The 14592-nt window shown below is 41.4% G+C and overlaps 1 protein-coding gene and 1 long non-coding RNA gene across 2 annotated transcripts; one reads left to right on the top strand and one right to left on the bottom strand.

The window, feature by feature from the left end:
• Nucleotides 1-761: 761 nt before the first annotated feature.
• apobec2a (apolipoprotein B mRNA editing enzyme, catalytic polypeptide-like 2a) lies at nt 762-9293 on the top strand. The gene is made up of 4 exons (XM_080421286.1): nt 762-1176; nt 6513-6734; nt 8509-8817; nt 9150-9293. The coding sequence occupies exons 1-3, from the start codon at nt 917-919 to the stop codon at nt 8810-8812; spliced, it is 786 nt and encodes a 261-aa protein (XP_080277412.1). The 5' UTR covers nt 762-916; the 3' UTR covers nt 8813-8817; nt 9150-9293.
• Nucleotides 8629-12372, bottom strand: LOC308079719. The gene is made up of 3 exons (XR_013932627.1): nt 10435-12372; nt 9133-9485; nt 8629-8757 (listed from the first exon to the last, which is right to left on the bottom strand). It is a non-coding gene; the product is annotated as an uncharacterized lncRNA (long non-coding RNA).
• Between the last annotated feature and the right edge of the window lie 2220 nt (nt 12373-14592).

Below are 14592 nucleotides of genomic sequence, written 5' to 3'. Positions count from 1 at the left end.
AGTGTTTTCAATAAGGCAAATATGATCTCTCGATGATCTCAATGTCAGTCAAATGATTCTTGACTCTTGATTCATCCCATGCTGGTGAAGCAACAAAATAACAGCCCATTACACTGTCAACACTCCCGTCTATGTAATGTGATTATGACCAATTGGTCCAATAGCTGTGCTCTGACAGTATTCATTAGAGCTTTAATTATATCCAGAACCCCTGCTGCTACCCATTAGAGAACAGCTACGAAGAACTGTGGCTCACAACCAGTTCTGCATTGGGACCCTAATTTTGCAACGAACAACTCATTACTCAATGTGTCAATCAACACCAGTATTCTTCGGTTAAATGTTGTTTTTTCATGACCCTGTCAAAAATGTTGTGTGACCGATTTTTGGGACGCACACAGAAACACGTTCCAAATATGAAGCCATACAGACATACATTAATGAAAGCACGCAGGCATGCACGCACGCAGGCATGCACATGCACACACACACACACACACACACACACACACACACACACACACACACACACACACACACACACACACACACACACACACACACACACACACACACACACACACACACACACACACACACACACACACACACACACACACACACACACACACACACACACACACACACACACACACACACACACACACAGAGAGAGAGATAGGGTCCCTGCCCCCTGCCCGGGGGTTCTTTTAATAGACCTGGTTGGTCTATGAGCTGCAGCTGCCTCTGTGTATCTGTTTCACCTCTCATTCTGTCTGGCTTTTACCCTATCCTTGTCCCTGTCCCTCACTCTACCTCTCCTTCTCTGCTCTCACTCTCTTCTTCCTTTCTCTTCTCTATTCTCTTCTCCCCATTTACCTCTACCTTCTCCTCTCACTGAAATTACCCATTTGCTATGGCTGACAGAAACCGCCAGACGACAAAGAGAAAAGAGAAGAAAGAGGTCCCAGAAGTAGCCAAGAATGTAAAGAAAGAGTTAAAAAAGGAAGTGAGTGGTGCAGTTGAAATGGGGGATGCAGCCGGGCCTGAAGACAGCCCGGCGGCTGAGGGGGCGACCACCAACGGGAACGCAGCTAACGGGGCCGTGGCTAATGGGGAGAATGGAGAGCCACCGGCGGAGATGGTAGAACTTCCCCCATGGGAGATCGTCTACGGGTAAGTGACGAGAGGACCCACTGGTTCACTGTCATGCAGCATTGGGCCCAATTTCCTCAGAGAAGCTCAACGGTAACAACATGAACCCGAGCATCCCTGTTCTGGGGCGAAAATAGAAAATCTTCAAGCTCAAAAAGCGCCATGTGATGCGTTGCAAGCTTGTATATCAGCTATTTCCTGCAAAGATATTTGCAGACCAAGTGTAGAGCCCTGGGGGACCCCAGTCAACTAAGTGTATAGGGTTTAATTGGTTAATATTCTTTATCCCTCTACAGTTTGTGATCAAACAAACTATTTTCGCCTCACTTTTGCAGTTCAGAAAATGTATTTATAATAATTATATTTAGGTTAGATTGTGTTCTATAATGTACTGCACTTTTAGTTTTGCTTGCACTTCAAACTCTCCTTTCAATTAGTTGGTACTAATTACCATAGCATAACAATGTCATAGCAATGACTTAAGCAAAAAGTACTTGACAGGTTCCAAATTGTGCAGAAAACGTATAAAACCAAGACAAGAGTACGTAATTCTCCTATTTTAACTTTCCTACACTGGTTGCCAGTGTGTTTTAGAATTGATTTTAAGATTTTACTCTAAAGCCATTTCATGGGCTGCCTCCTAATTACATTTTAGAGTTATTAACCCTGCTGGTTGTTCCTGAGTCAAGGCTGAAATCACAGAGTGACCATGCCTTTTCTGTCAGGGGCCCCTCGGCTCTGGAATGACCTTTGCTTTGGCAATCAGTGAAATAGGAATGTTGATGAGACTCTATACAGTCTTATGGACTGTATAGTGGTTTGTTGCTGGGTTCAGATTCTGCTCTGCTTCGCCTCACGTTGCTTAGAAGGGGTCAAGGGTATTTTACCCATTAACTCGACTTTCAGAACAACAATAACAACAACATAACCTGTAACAGTGTAACTGATGCTAACCGAACTAGGCGATGTACTTCAGTCTCAAATAGGCTATGTAAGCTATTTCAGTCTCAAATAGTGCCGACTCATCTTCTCTTTTTTCTTCGCTTACTGGCGGCCTGCAACATATAAGTCACCACCCAGTGTTCTGGAGGGTATACTACAGGTCCTACTGTAGATATAAACGCACTGGAAGACTTCTGCTATACATAGCGGAAGACAGAGAATCATGTTTATATGTATGTTGCAATACTAATGCTTTACCATTTGTGGGGCTGGGTAGTTCATTCTGTATCATGAGAACCTCATTGATACAACCAAGCACTGAAAATGTTTGGTGCAAGCTCATACTTTCCTTTTCATTGACACAGTTATATCAGTGTTAAACAGTTATAAACAATGGGTTGGGACCCATTTTTGGCTTGTAGAGCTGCTATTTTTTATGTTGTTTTTAAATAGGGCTTATTTGCAAGTTTGAGTTCCGGGGAGACACCATATTTCCCTTTTGGGTCTCAACCTAAAAGGTTTGGGAAACACTGAGTTAGATCGCTGGATGAATCGGTTGCTACAGTATCTCTTCTCTCACAGTCATGTGGTGCCACGTTCAGTTACATTCAGCTGCACAATGAGAACTGGTTTGTCAACAGAATAAATAGCTTTCTGCATGTCAGAAAAGCAACCCAAACATCAACACAAAATAATTAACTCTGCTTCCATACTTTTGGACATTTGGGTATTTTTATCCAACATTGTTTTGATCTGAAACACCCGAGGGTCAGTTAATGTCTATAGCCCGCATGGATGGGCAAGATAACTGGCATTTTCATCCCATCTGCTAGACTAATTGGTATCTCTCTCTAATGTACTGTCCTGTATGTGTGTGTCATTAGATATGTTTATGCTGCAAATATGGTTACAAAATTAGATTTGGTTGTGATGCACTAAAGCGTGTCAACAACCTGTAGTGTCCTAATCTGAGTTCCCAGAAGTTTTCGCCATCTCTCGCATACAAACGGGAGGGGCGAGGAACTTCTGGGCCAAAGCCCTGGTATTTGTGGGCGGGATGTAATTTACGCTCAGAATCTGAGCAGACACGCCTCTTACCGGTCTGAGAGCTGTGCAACTCGTCTAAAAAGTCAGACGAGAGGCAAACAGCAGTACACAACAATGGCGGCTGCAATTTCTCAAGGGGAAATTGCTTCCCGTCGCTCCTATTTACATGCAACACCCACTGCATGTGGATCCCGCCCCCTTTTCTTCATTGGCTGTTGATTTGAATCAGAAAGCAGTGGCCACGCCCCTGCTGTCCCGGCTTTGAGCCGAAGCCTCCCAGACTAGTAGTGTCCAAAAGAAAGAAACCACTGCTATAAATGAGCAATTGGCCATTTGTATTGGATCAGGAGAGGCTAAAGTTAGAACACCTTTTATCAATGGACCTGATGTCGAGGCTCCATGGGACATGGTGGTCAATATTTGAGGGAATTCATTCTGCACACATTTATTCTAAAATAAATGTGGGTATGTTTACGACTAGTAGCAACATCGCAGGCCATGAAATTCTTGCACACACCAAGCTTTCATCAACAATGTTCCATGAAAAATGTACTATCTGCATCTATCTACATACACATTGTATACCATATGCTTTATAAACAGTGAACAGTGTGTGTGTGTGTGTGTGTGTGTGTGTGTGTGTGTGTGTGTGTGTGTGTGTGTGTGTGTGTGTGTGTGTGTGTGTGTGTGTGTGTGTGTGTGTGTGTGTGTTTTCCCAAGCACCGGTCTAGTAATAATAATACAATAATAATATTATGATTATTATCAATATTATGATTATTATCATCATCATCATCAATGTAGCCTCTAATTCTAATAAGCCTGACTTTCACTTTCACTTTTTCTCAAGCTGCATTCCAAACCATCCACCTTGCCCAAAAGCATGAAGCATGACGATTTGATCATCTCCTGACATCTCCTAACTGGCTTTACCTGTTGGCTTTACCAAGCTGATACCAGATAGCCCCGTCAGCCTGTCTGAGTAAACACACACAGCCAAGTGTGAATGCCAGAGTAAATGTGTGCGTGCTTGCTTGCGTTCGTGTGTGCTTGTGCGTGCATCTACTGTATGTGGATGTGGGCATGAGAGTCATAGTTATGAGTTAGTTCAGAAGTTTGAGGATAGAAACGGTCCCTGAGCCTGCCTAATCAGGAGCCAACACTCTGGTTCTGTTTTCCAGATGGTAACAGAGTAAACAGTCCATCCTTCATGCAGGCCATCCTTCCTCTGGGCCTTCACCCTGCTCCTCTTTATAGCGGTCCTGCATGGCTGACAGCTCAGTCCTGGTGATTTAATCACCCTTGTGTTCATGAGTGGAGCATCTCTGAATGGTACACCTGTAGAAGTAGATTTAAAGTGTTCTCTGTGCCTTGTAGCTAATATTTTGATTGGTAATGTATTGTATGAGAGAGGGATGGGTAAAGAGACACATGGTCCTTGGCTGCAGCCAAGGTGGAGGACAGGATGCAATTCACCCAGCTGACTGTTGACTATGACAACCATTCATATCAGTGGTCCAATGACACCATGTTAGCAATTTAGTGAGGGATAATGGTCTTCAGCTGCTGTCACCACCTGCAAGTGTCCAGGAATTGTTGCCCATAGGTAAAGAGGTGACAGGCTATGCCACTGGCCACTGGCAGTCAGTCAAGGATTCTTCTTTGGAGAGCTCTCTGGCATCAGCCAGTGTGGATGCCAGTGAACCATGGGCTGCCAGCTTAGCCATCCCCAGAGAGCAGCTAGATTCCACTAGATGTAATGCCTACTCTTCCTTTGGCTAATCCTGCCAGACGGTGACTTCTCAAACATGTCGAGGAACAATTTGGGCTCATCCACTGGTGTAATTTTTAGCAATGCCGAAGTTGTGAAGGTGGGGGGTGAGGGGATGATGAATCGACTTGTCGGTAGCAGTCTCATTCAAACTGACATTTGTCTGCTGAGAGCTTGCTGTTTCTCTGCTGCAGACTGAGACTCCTGCAGGCTCACCAAATGTTGTATCAACCTCATGTGGAGACTATCATTCCATCTAGGATTGCAGGCAGCACCACTGTATTACTGGAAATACACGTTTTTTTTCCTCAAGAACATGGAAGAATAAAAAAATAGTTTCATTCTTTCCAGACATAAAAATGGATAAAGGGGCACAAGGGGTAATCTTGTCATTGTCTGTGTTGGCTTTTTGGCTGTTGGTTGACAACACAATAGCAACAGGTGTGTTTCATTGTCCTGGCAAGCTGGCACCTATATATGCCACTCGACCCACCCCTCCCACAGGGCCAAACACAATTATTGTGGCAGTGTAGGATTAACAATAATAGCAGCAACATAATGACAGTAATTGAACTGATATTCAGAGATTAAAATTCCATTATAATAATAATTCCATTGTAGGAGAGTCAAAAGTGAAGTTCAATCAAGTCTGTCTACATCAGGAATATAACTGTATAGTGTCTGACTGCCAGATTAATGTAACCCTAGTCCTAATTTACCTGTTTATTTGATAAACAGTTTTTTGTCAGATACAAAGACAACTATCTCTGGATTAACCACGAACGCAACATCCCTATTCTGGACATGGCAAAAATAGGTGAGATTTGGTCTAGGGTTCGAAAAAAGGAGGTGACCAACTATAGACCCCTGGGGGTCAAAGTATAGGGTTTAAGTGGTTAAAACCCAGTCAACTGAAGTACAGTAAATTGGGTTAGAACCTGGTCAACTTACAGTATATATTGTATACAATACGTATAAGTGGTTAAAACTGAATAATGGAAGGGGGATGGTGGATGTGAAATAGGCTATAAGAGAAAGTGTTTGGTCTGACCTGGTTACATTCAATATGCGTCACAGAGTCAGGGGTCTAAGAATATAACTCTGGAATTCTTCTTTGGGCCACCACATCCTAAAATTAGCTCTGCCCTGCTCTGCTGTGTGCTGGTCTGTAAGCACTTAACTTCACTGTACCAGATCCTACACAAACACAACCCGACCTCAACTTACTTTGCTTTGGAGATCACGGTTTGAATGACCCAAGTGCCATATCGATTAACAATGTTTTCTGTCTCACTCCACTGTAGCGTGAAACAATGCAAAAATGCTATGAACATATTACAAGACAAGGCAAAGGCATAGAAACATAGTGTGGATTTCATAATCAGCTAATTGAAAGTTGTTATGTGTAACCTGAATGGCTCCAACTTATTTTTAATTGAGAGAAATATCAGAAACCATGCATCAACTCAACCAGATCATCCATCTACAAGTCTGTAGCAAGGAGTGTTTTGCAGAGGAAGATGGTGATGAAAGAGACACATTCTCAATACAGTTATGCCTAATCCCCTTTGTTGTTGTTTTTTGTTTTGTCTTTCAGGGACCGCATCGATCCGTTCTTCTTCAAGTTTCAGTTCAAGAATGTGGAGTACTCGTCAGGTCGTAACAAGACCTTCTTGTGTTACATAGTGAACACAGGCGATGCGATGGACATGAAGAAAGGCTATATGGAAGATGAACATACAGGCGTTCATGCCGAGGAGGCCTTCTTTGTGGAAACTCTGGCTGGATACGACTCTACACTCAAATACACGGTCGTCTGGTACATAGACTGTCTTATTGTACTGTATGTGTCCTGCTGAACCTGCCAAACTCAAGCAAGAAACTGTTAAATTATTTAACTGGCACACCTTGGCCGATAACAATCCCAGTGCAGTGTTTTCTCTGAGTTCCATGCACCAGTTCTATGCAGGTGCTAAAGAAATTGCCTCTCAGTGCAGAGATTCCCAAGTATTGAGTCAAAACTGTCGCTGTGGATGTGTCTTTCCTGACAATTTGCAAGTTTTACTAACTAGCCGCTTACGGGAGTGTCCTCCCGTAAGCCAATTTTAATATAAGATGAGAGCCATATCTAACGAGCAAAAACATTATGTATCTTTCCTTTCATTTGATCCATGCAGACTGGATAGGGCTCACAGACCAAAAATAAAACAGTGAAATAAAATGCAATAAAATAAATGTATCTTTTGGCAGCAGCTGTATAAACCTCAAAAAAGAAAAAGATAAAAGATAATGACAAAAAAAAAATCCCATTCATTTTCTCCATAGAGAAATATATTATCAGCTATAATGTAACAATTTAATGTACGCCACAAGTGTTCTGTTTGTAAAATGATGCTATATGCTCCTGTAGATGACACGTCTGAGTGCAATATAATCTAGTTATAAGAAAAAAATGTTTAATTTACGATGTCATGGTAAAAAAATACTACCCACAATCCTAGCAGCGACGTCTCTGATCGATGGAGCCTGTGTTACCATGGAAAAGTTACCACCCCCTGTGAATGTCAAGTGAGTTACTAATAGCCCATAGCCTGGAGAGACGATCATAACGTAAATCATAGTTGAAAATAACTTCCAGTCAACCACTATATTTTACAACCAAATTAACAATATAAAGAATAAAGACAACGATTAAAGTTAAAAATAAGCAAGGCTGGAAGCATTGAAGGTATGCACTATGCACAGTTTCCTATTGACTGATGACCTGGTTATCAAATTATTGGCTCAGGAATACGACAAAAACAAGGCGTCATGGCTTCATGGGGTGTGTAATTGATAGAAAAGAAGTAATTTTTTGGGTGAAATACTCCTTTAATATAAGGACTTTCTGAAACATCTATGGATAAATGTATGGGACTTTTACTTCACCAGTGCCAGCAAAAAATCATGCCGGCAACTATTGTGGTTTAATAGAGGGACAATTATATGCAGATTAATCTGCATGCAGAAACACCAAGGATGCAAGATTGCTAGTTAAAGGGATGTTTCACTTTTTTTTTAAAAACTCAGGCTTTTGGGAGCCCCCTGGACAGTTTTTAAGTTGCTTGATTCAGTATTTAGATATTTGATATTCATTTTATCAGACAGGCCCCCTTCCTATACAAACCCATTGTAACTTCAAACTCCATTTTAACCATGTTAGATTAATCAGAAACACCCGTCCTTGGTTCTGGTGACTGATATTGTCCTTCTAATACGTGAGGTGAACGTGTTTTTTCAATTAATTAAATGAAAAAAAATTAATACAATAAAATAAATAAATGAAAACATTTATCGAAAAAACACGGCCCCCTCACGTATTAGGGGAGAGTTTGAAGTTATAATGGGTTTGTACAGGAAGAGGGCGTGTCTGATAAAATGAATATCAAATATCTAAATACTGAATCAAGCAACTTAAAAACTGTCTGGGGGGCTCACAAAAGCCTGAGTAGATGATAAAATGACCCAACGTTTTTTTTAAAGTGAAATATCCCTTTAACTTTTATTTACAGAAGCCGCTTGATTTCAGTCCAAAACATGGTTCTTCTTTCTAGGTATGTATCCTCCAGCCCTTGCGCAGCCTGTGCATCCAAGATCGCTGAAGTCTTGAATGCTAGGAAGAACGTGAAGCTGGCCATCTTTGCTGCACGGCTCTTTGAATGGGAGGAGCCAGAGATACAAGCCGGGCTCAGGGCCCTGCACGCCGCAGGGTGTAAGTTGCGGATGATGAAGCCCCTGGACTACTCCTACACCTGGGAATCGTTTGTGGAGAACGATGACCAGCCCCTGAACCTGTGGGAAGACTGCCAGGAAAACTATGATTGGTACCAAGAGAAGCTGGCTGACATTCTTCAGTGACCATGGTGAGTGAGAGTGATGGCTCGACGATGTTAATTAAGAATAATTAAGTCATTCAATTTCCACCGTGTGTGTGTGTGTGCGTGTGTGTGTGTCCCCACAGGACATCCCTCATACAGTTGGCGTACATGTCACAGAACATTCATGTGTTACTTATCAATACATTTTCAATTTAGCTCCTAGATACATCAACAGAAACAGAATGCAAACTATGTTCATATGTTCTCAAAGCAAGAGAATCTCTGATGCCTAATGTGATTCAGTTTGTGCATTGTTTATGAAGTGTTAACGTGTTGCCCTTGTTAACACCCCACACTCACCCCTTCTCTCCACACAGGAATCCAGTTGACCGCGACTTTGTTCAAGCCCCCATCGTCCTGCACACAAAACATAGTGATGATATGTAGATAAATCAAGTATATTAGATTATGTGTAATTATAGAAATATGTGAGTGTGTGCGTGCGTGCATACATACATACGTGCGAGCCTACATGGGTGAGTGTATACTGCACAAGTGTTTTGTATTGTAGGCCACAGTATGTGTGTGTATGAGTGCATGAGAGTCAAGCCTGCTACCAATCAGCCAGTAGAAGATCATCCCCACACTGTCTTGTGGCTGCGCTGGCTTGACCTCATCTGTGGACTCTCCTTCAAATCAAGACACAGGAAAGGCTCTGGAGCCGATAGACACACAGGGACTACAAATTTCACGCCCACTTTTGAGACAGCGCCGCTACTCGAGGTCCGTTAGAACGATGAACTGCAGCTGCCAAAGCATTCCCTATGAGAGGATATGAAAGTTAGCCTACTTTTAAAATTATCCTGCATTAACTGAAGACTATATTGATTTAAATAAAAATATGTTTCCAAATGTATGGAGTGTCTTTGTCAACATATCTTCTTGTTTTCTTAATAGTTGATGTGTTTCACATTTAATTTGCCACTTTAACGAGTTACCCATAATGTTAACACAGCAGAGGGTAGACAGCAGACAGACAAGTTGTCGCATTTCAGTGACATCACTGTCTTTACGAGCGCCGAGCGCCGACCAGTGGCGTACCCACTGTAGAGGCAGGAGAGGCGGTCGCCTGCCCAACTAAGATCTCGCCTCCCCTAAAACAAAAAAAAAAAACGAAAATGTGTCATTGCGTGCTTAATGTCCTCAAAGTCACGCATCCAACAAGCTTTGAACTGAGCAGATTGGACCTTCTGTTCCAGAGATAATTACCAAAACGGCCACTTTCGCCAGTTTTCTGGGTATTGAAAACCTCAAGGGATGCGTCCGTGACGTATATACCATGCGACCACTTAAACTCTGGATCTCCGATGCTAGCGGCTTTGACATACTGATGGAGTATATTATAGTATATTGTGGGTAGTATATCGAGATGAAAGATATGGGACATTAAAAAGGACAAATTAAACAAATGGGACAGATTATTAGAACACAAAAAAAATTGCTACAGCCTCAGTAGTTAACCAGTGAAATGACGGTATTTTACAATGCCTCTCATAGAGATTGCATTGAGAGCTGCAGTTCATCGTTCTAACGGACCCCGAGTGTCAAAAGTGGGCGTGGATTTGTAGGCCTTCCGCTTCCGGCCGTGTGTCTCTATTGCACCAGGAGTGCGTACATTCAAATGTAGACTAGTAACAGAAACAGCAGCCAAGTCAGCAGCAGCAGCCCCCATTTGATAAGATTTTGTGCCAGGGACCCCCAGAAGAGAAGATTTGTGTTAAACATTTTGTAAATAATTCAAAAAAGTAAGAAGTCAAAAATTGCAGATCTTCGAGCTCACAACGCATCGCGATGTGACTTTAAAAAATATCCATACAACCATCTCAAGAACTGTCTGGCCATTTCATTTTATGTGCACCATCAGGCTCCCCTGAGGAAGAGGAAGAGCCATAAATGGTGACCGAATGGCCTTTGTTCTATAGCGCCACCCTTAAGCCAGAATTTCCACTTGCACATAAGATATTAGAAAATGTAATAGGCAGAATGCCCAGGAACTTGCCAAGCACATTCATGCTCCCTAGAAAATATGTGTTGATATGTGTTACAATATGTGTTGAACTTTCAGTAATCTGATTCTGGCACAATATTTTCCTTTCCTTTTATTATTTTTATTATAAAAGGTTTTAGGCCCACTACAGTGCAAGGAAGGCTCTAATGTCTGATTTATACTTGGTTGTGTGCCATGACTCACACCAAAAGTAGCAGATCCAAAAGCAATGTGTTGCGCTGCGACGTGTTGTGAGCTTGTATATCTGCTATTTTTGGAGTCAGACCACCTGCACACAAATATAGATCAGGCATAACGATGGCACTATCATAAATTCAAGCCACTTTGGTCTGGCTGCCTGAAGCTAGCGGAGCTGTTAGTCTCTTAGTTTTGCTTATTAGCAATTTATTGTAGAGTGCCACCATCACCGTGTTTTTTTTTTACTGTGTAATTAAACTACCTTAATAACAAACACAATCACCACTTGTCAGCTGTGAATTGTAAAACTGCACTCTCTCTCACATGAATATATGGTTATTTTCATAAACTGCACTAATGTGATTCATATTGAAAGGAACTTTGTTTTGCCTTTTGCTTTTATTTTAATTGATTGACTATAAACCCCTTTTTTACTACATTAAATGGATTTGTTTTTGTGCACTAATATATCATAATATATTTACAAGATTATGACATATAGTATTAGGGTTGCACTATCAAAAATAAGACATTTTAAAGTTACATCCAAACATTTATTGTTTCTAATATACACCTTTAAATAAAGATTACTAATGATAACCAGCTGATTTCATGTCTTTTGTCGGGTGTAAGGTTCATGCTTGATACACAGTCTGCTCTCCCTTTACAACTAACATCTTAACTAAGTTTTTACACTCGCAAGAAAAGTACCATACTGCCTTCATTATGAAGTTTCCCTAAAACAGATTTCCTGTGAGTTTTCTTTTGGTTTTATAGTTCATATTTCGCTTTTGCAGTATTAGCCCCAATAGAGGATGGTCAGTTGCTATATATATATATACATATAATATATATATCCAATTAGAATAATTGGATAGCATTGAATTCTATCGAGCAAGATGGCAAAGTAGCCATAGTAGTAGTAAAATAATAATGATAATGATAATGAGATTAATAATAAAAAACGTAATTTACTGTAAATGTAGTTACATGTATTAAGTTACAAGTTGCTCAATTCAATCATTCCAGTAATTGTACGTCATTCCATACAGTAATCATTCACATGCTGTAACTAAAGGAAATCTACTACTGCTCTGTTGGTTTATTCAGTTTCAGAAAACAAAGTACTGTATCTTCAAGAAACATATTCCAAACATCCTACTGTATATACGATCACACAGCTAACAGAGGATTACAATTGACTAACATTTCTGTGGTGCTGAAAGCATTTGGCTGAGCAAAGTGTAATGTACATTCGATTCATAGATAATGAACGGTCAAAAGTCTGAAAAAAAAGACCAGACTCACCAACAAGGTCAGGATAATGTATTCATCATGCAATTCCAACGTGGTAATTCATGATTTGCTACTTTCTCACTTTGTACTTTCTCTCACAGTGTTAAACAGGTTTAATCTCATCTACAGTATGTTTGTGCGTGACATCTTTATCCATGTGGTGGGCACATTGGCAATGTGCATGTGTAAAATGCACATTGGAGCTCCCTCTGGTGTTGTGCCTGTGTGTATCTTTTACGTTATTGAAGTAGTTTGACAGGTACATGGGTGTCTCTGTAGTCTTGAGTATCTTGTAGACCAGGCCCATTGTAAGTTGTTGTACTCTGTCCTCTACCCTGAGCCATCCCACCCTAGCATAATGAGCAGGGGTTAGGTGAGTTCTAGGTGTGAGGCCAAGTAGTAGCCTTGTTTTAATGCCTTTGTGGTGCTATAGTACCATGAGGTGCATGCATAGTCAAAATGAGATTGGATGAGTGCTCCAGCTAGTGTCCTCAGTGGATTCCTAATGACCAACGTGGAGATCCTGCTCAAAACTCTTGTTCGCAGGTGGAGTGGTAACATTTACATAGTAGCACAAGCACCAACAATCAGACGTTGCTGCGACACTGGATAGTGGCTGGTTAGTGAAGTATTTCTCCTCGACATCGGAAATTAAACACGTTTTTCTTAAAACTGTATTGATTGTGACTTCCAGTGTTGCCGTTGCGAGAGAAATAAGCAACCAGGTCTATGAAAACAATGACCGAAAGAAGCGACTAAGCTATATGAGCACTTTAAACCTAGATACTGTACAGTTGCTATTTGTAAATAGCCAATCTACAAGCTCACAGAGCGACACATTGTGAGCTTGTAGATCTGCTATTTTCCAAAAAGAATGTGAAATATTTTTGAAACATTTTAACAACACAAATCTTGTATGAGGGAGGGTCCCTGGCACAAAATATTTTGCAGATGGGAGTCTGTGGACAAATACTAATTTGGGGTTTCCTTGACATTAAATATTTGAGAACCACTGGTTTAAACAACATTAGGAAGCCTAAATAAGCAACTACACTTTAGAAACAAGCCCCCAAAAACCGCAACCCGCAATTACCGAGATAAAGCGACTTTACAGAAAATCAAGCCCAAAGTCGCTTATAATAAGCAGACATGGCAACGCTGGTGGGTTCTACTGGAGCATAGCGTCTTTTTACAACAGTATAGCTGATAATGAACTCCTGTGGGGAGGAAAGGGATGGAATTTTTACTTCTGGAAACTCGCCGGGAAGCTCTATTGTTGCTTCTCTAGCACTTGTGTCAGGTAGGGATCAAAGAAGTCTCTCATTAACATCTCTACTGCCACCTTGTGCTGGCTCTCCACCCTGGCTGTCTTGGAACCAACTCCACCAGCAGCAGGAATTACATCTGGAACAAGACCCAGGTTGAAGATAATGGGCGGAGGGAACAAGGAGGAGCGGGTCTGGGCAGGGTGGAGGCCTTCCATGGGTGGAGGTGGAGGGAACAAGGAGGAGCGGGTCTGGGCGGGGTGGAGGCCTTCCATGGGTGGAGGTGGAGGGAACAAGGAGGAGCGGGTCTGGGCGGGGTGGAGGCCTTCCGTGGGTGGAGGTGGAGGGAACAAGGCGGAGCGGACTTGGGCGGTGTGGAGGCCCTCCATTGCACCAGACAACCAGATGAGCCTCTTAAGACTCTGGATGGTGCGACTACGGTCATGCATCAGCTGGTGTTCGCTTACTGTTCTGCGACTGAGAGAGAATAATAATTATTATAAATATATTAAAAAAACTAAATATATTTTTTTCAGGAAATGAAGAAAACCATATATATTTTTTAAACAAAGCAATACTGCCTCATCAAAGTTGGTATTGTGACTTTATATATTGTCAGATGTGTCATTATATTATCACCACTTTACCCAAATCCAGCTCAAGTGGAGTTAGGAGGTTTTGTCCATCATTGATAAGAACAGCTGACAATGGATCAACAAGCTCACAATGCATCACAACGCGTGAATTAATGCCCTGATGCTTCATGACACTGCTTATATAGGCCTACAATAATAAGCAGGACTTTAAATATTACAATAACTTCTGCAAAGAGGGGTTCACAGAGTTGCAGTTTCAGTAGAACTAGCGAGAGAAATGCTATATGAACTAATTTCTTGTCACATTGCTCTCCTCAGAAAACACTACATAGATTTTAGAAATATAATTAATTGTTTTCATAACATTAGCGTAACAGTGCTAAGTTTGATAAACAGTTACACTGTATAATTACTTTTA

The sequence above is a fragment of the Gymnoscopelus braueri genome, assembly GCF_963280865.1.
Source record: "Gymnoscopelus braueri genome assembly, chromosome: 3".
Classification (NCBI taxonomy): Eukaryota; Metazoa; Chordata; class Actinopteri; order Myctophiformes; family Myctophidae; genus Gymnoscopelus; species Gymnoscopelus braueri.
This window is presented reverse-complemented; position numbering and strand designations above follow the sequence as displayed.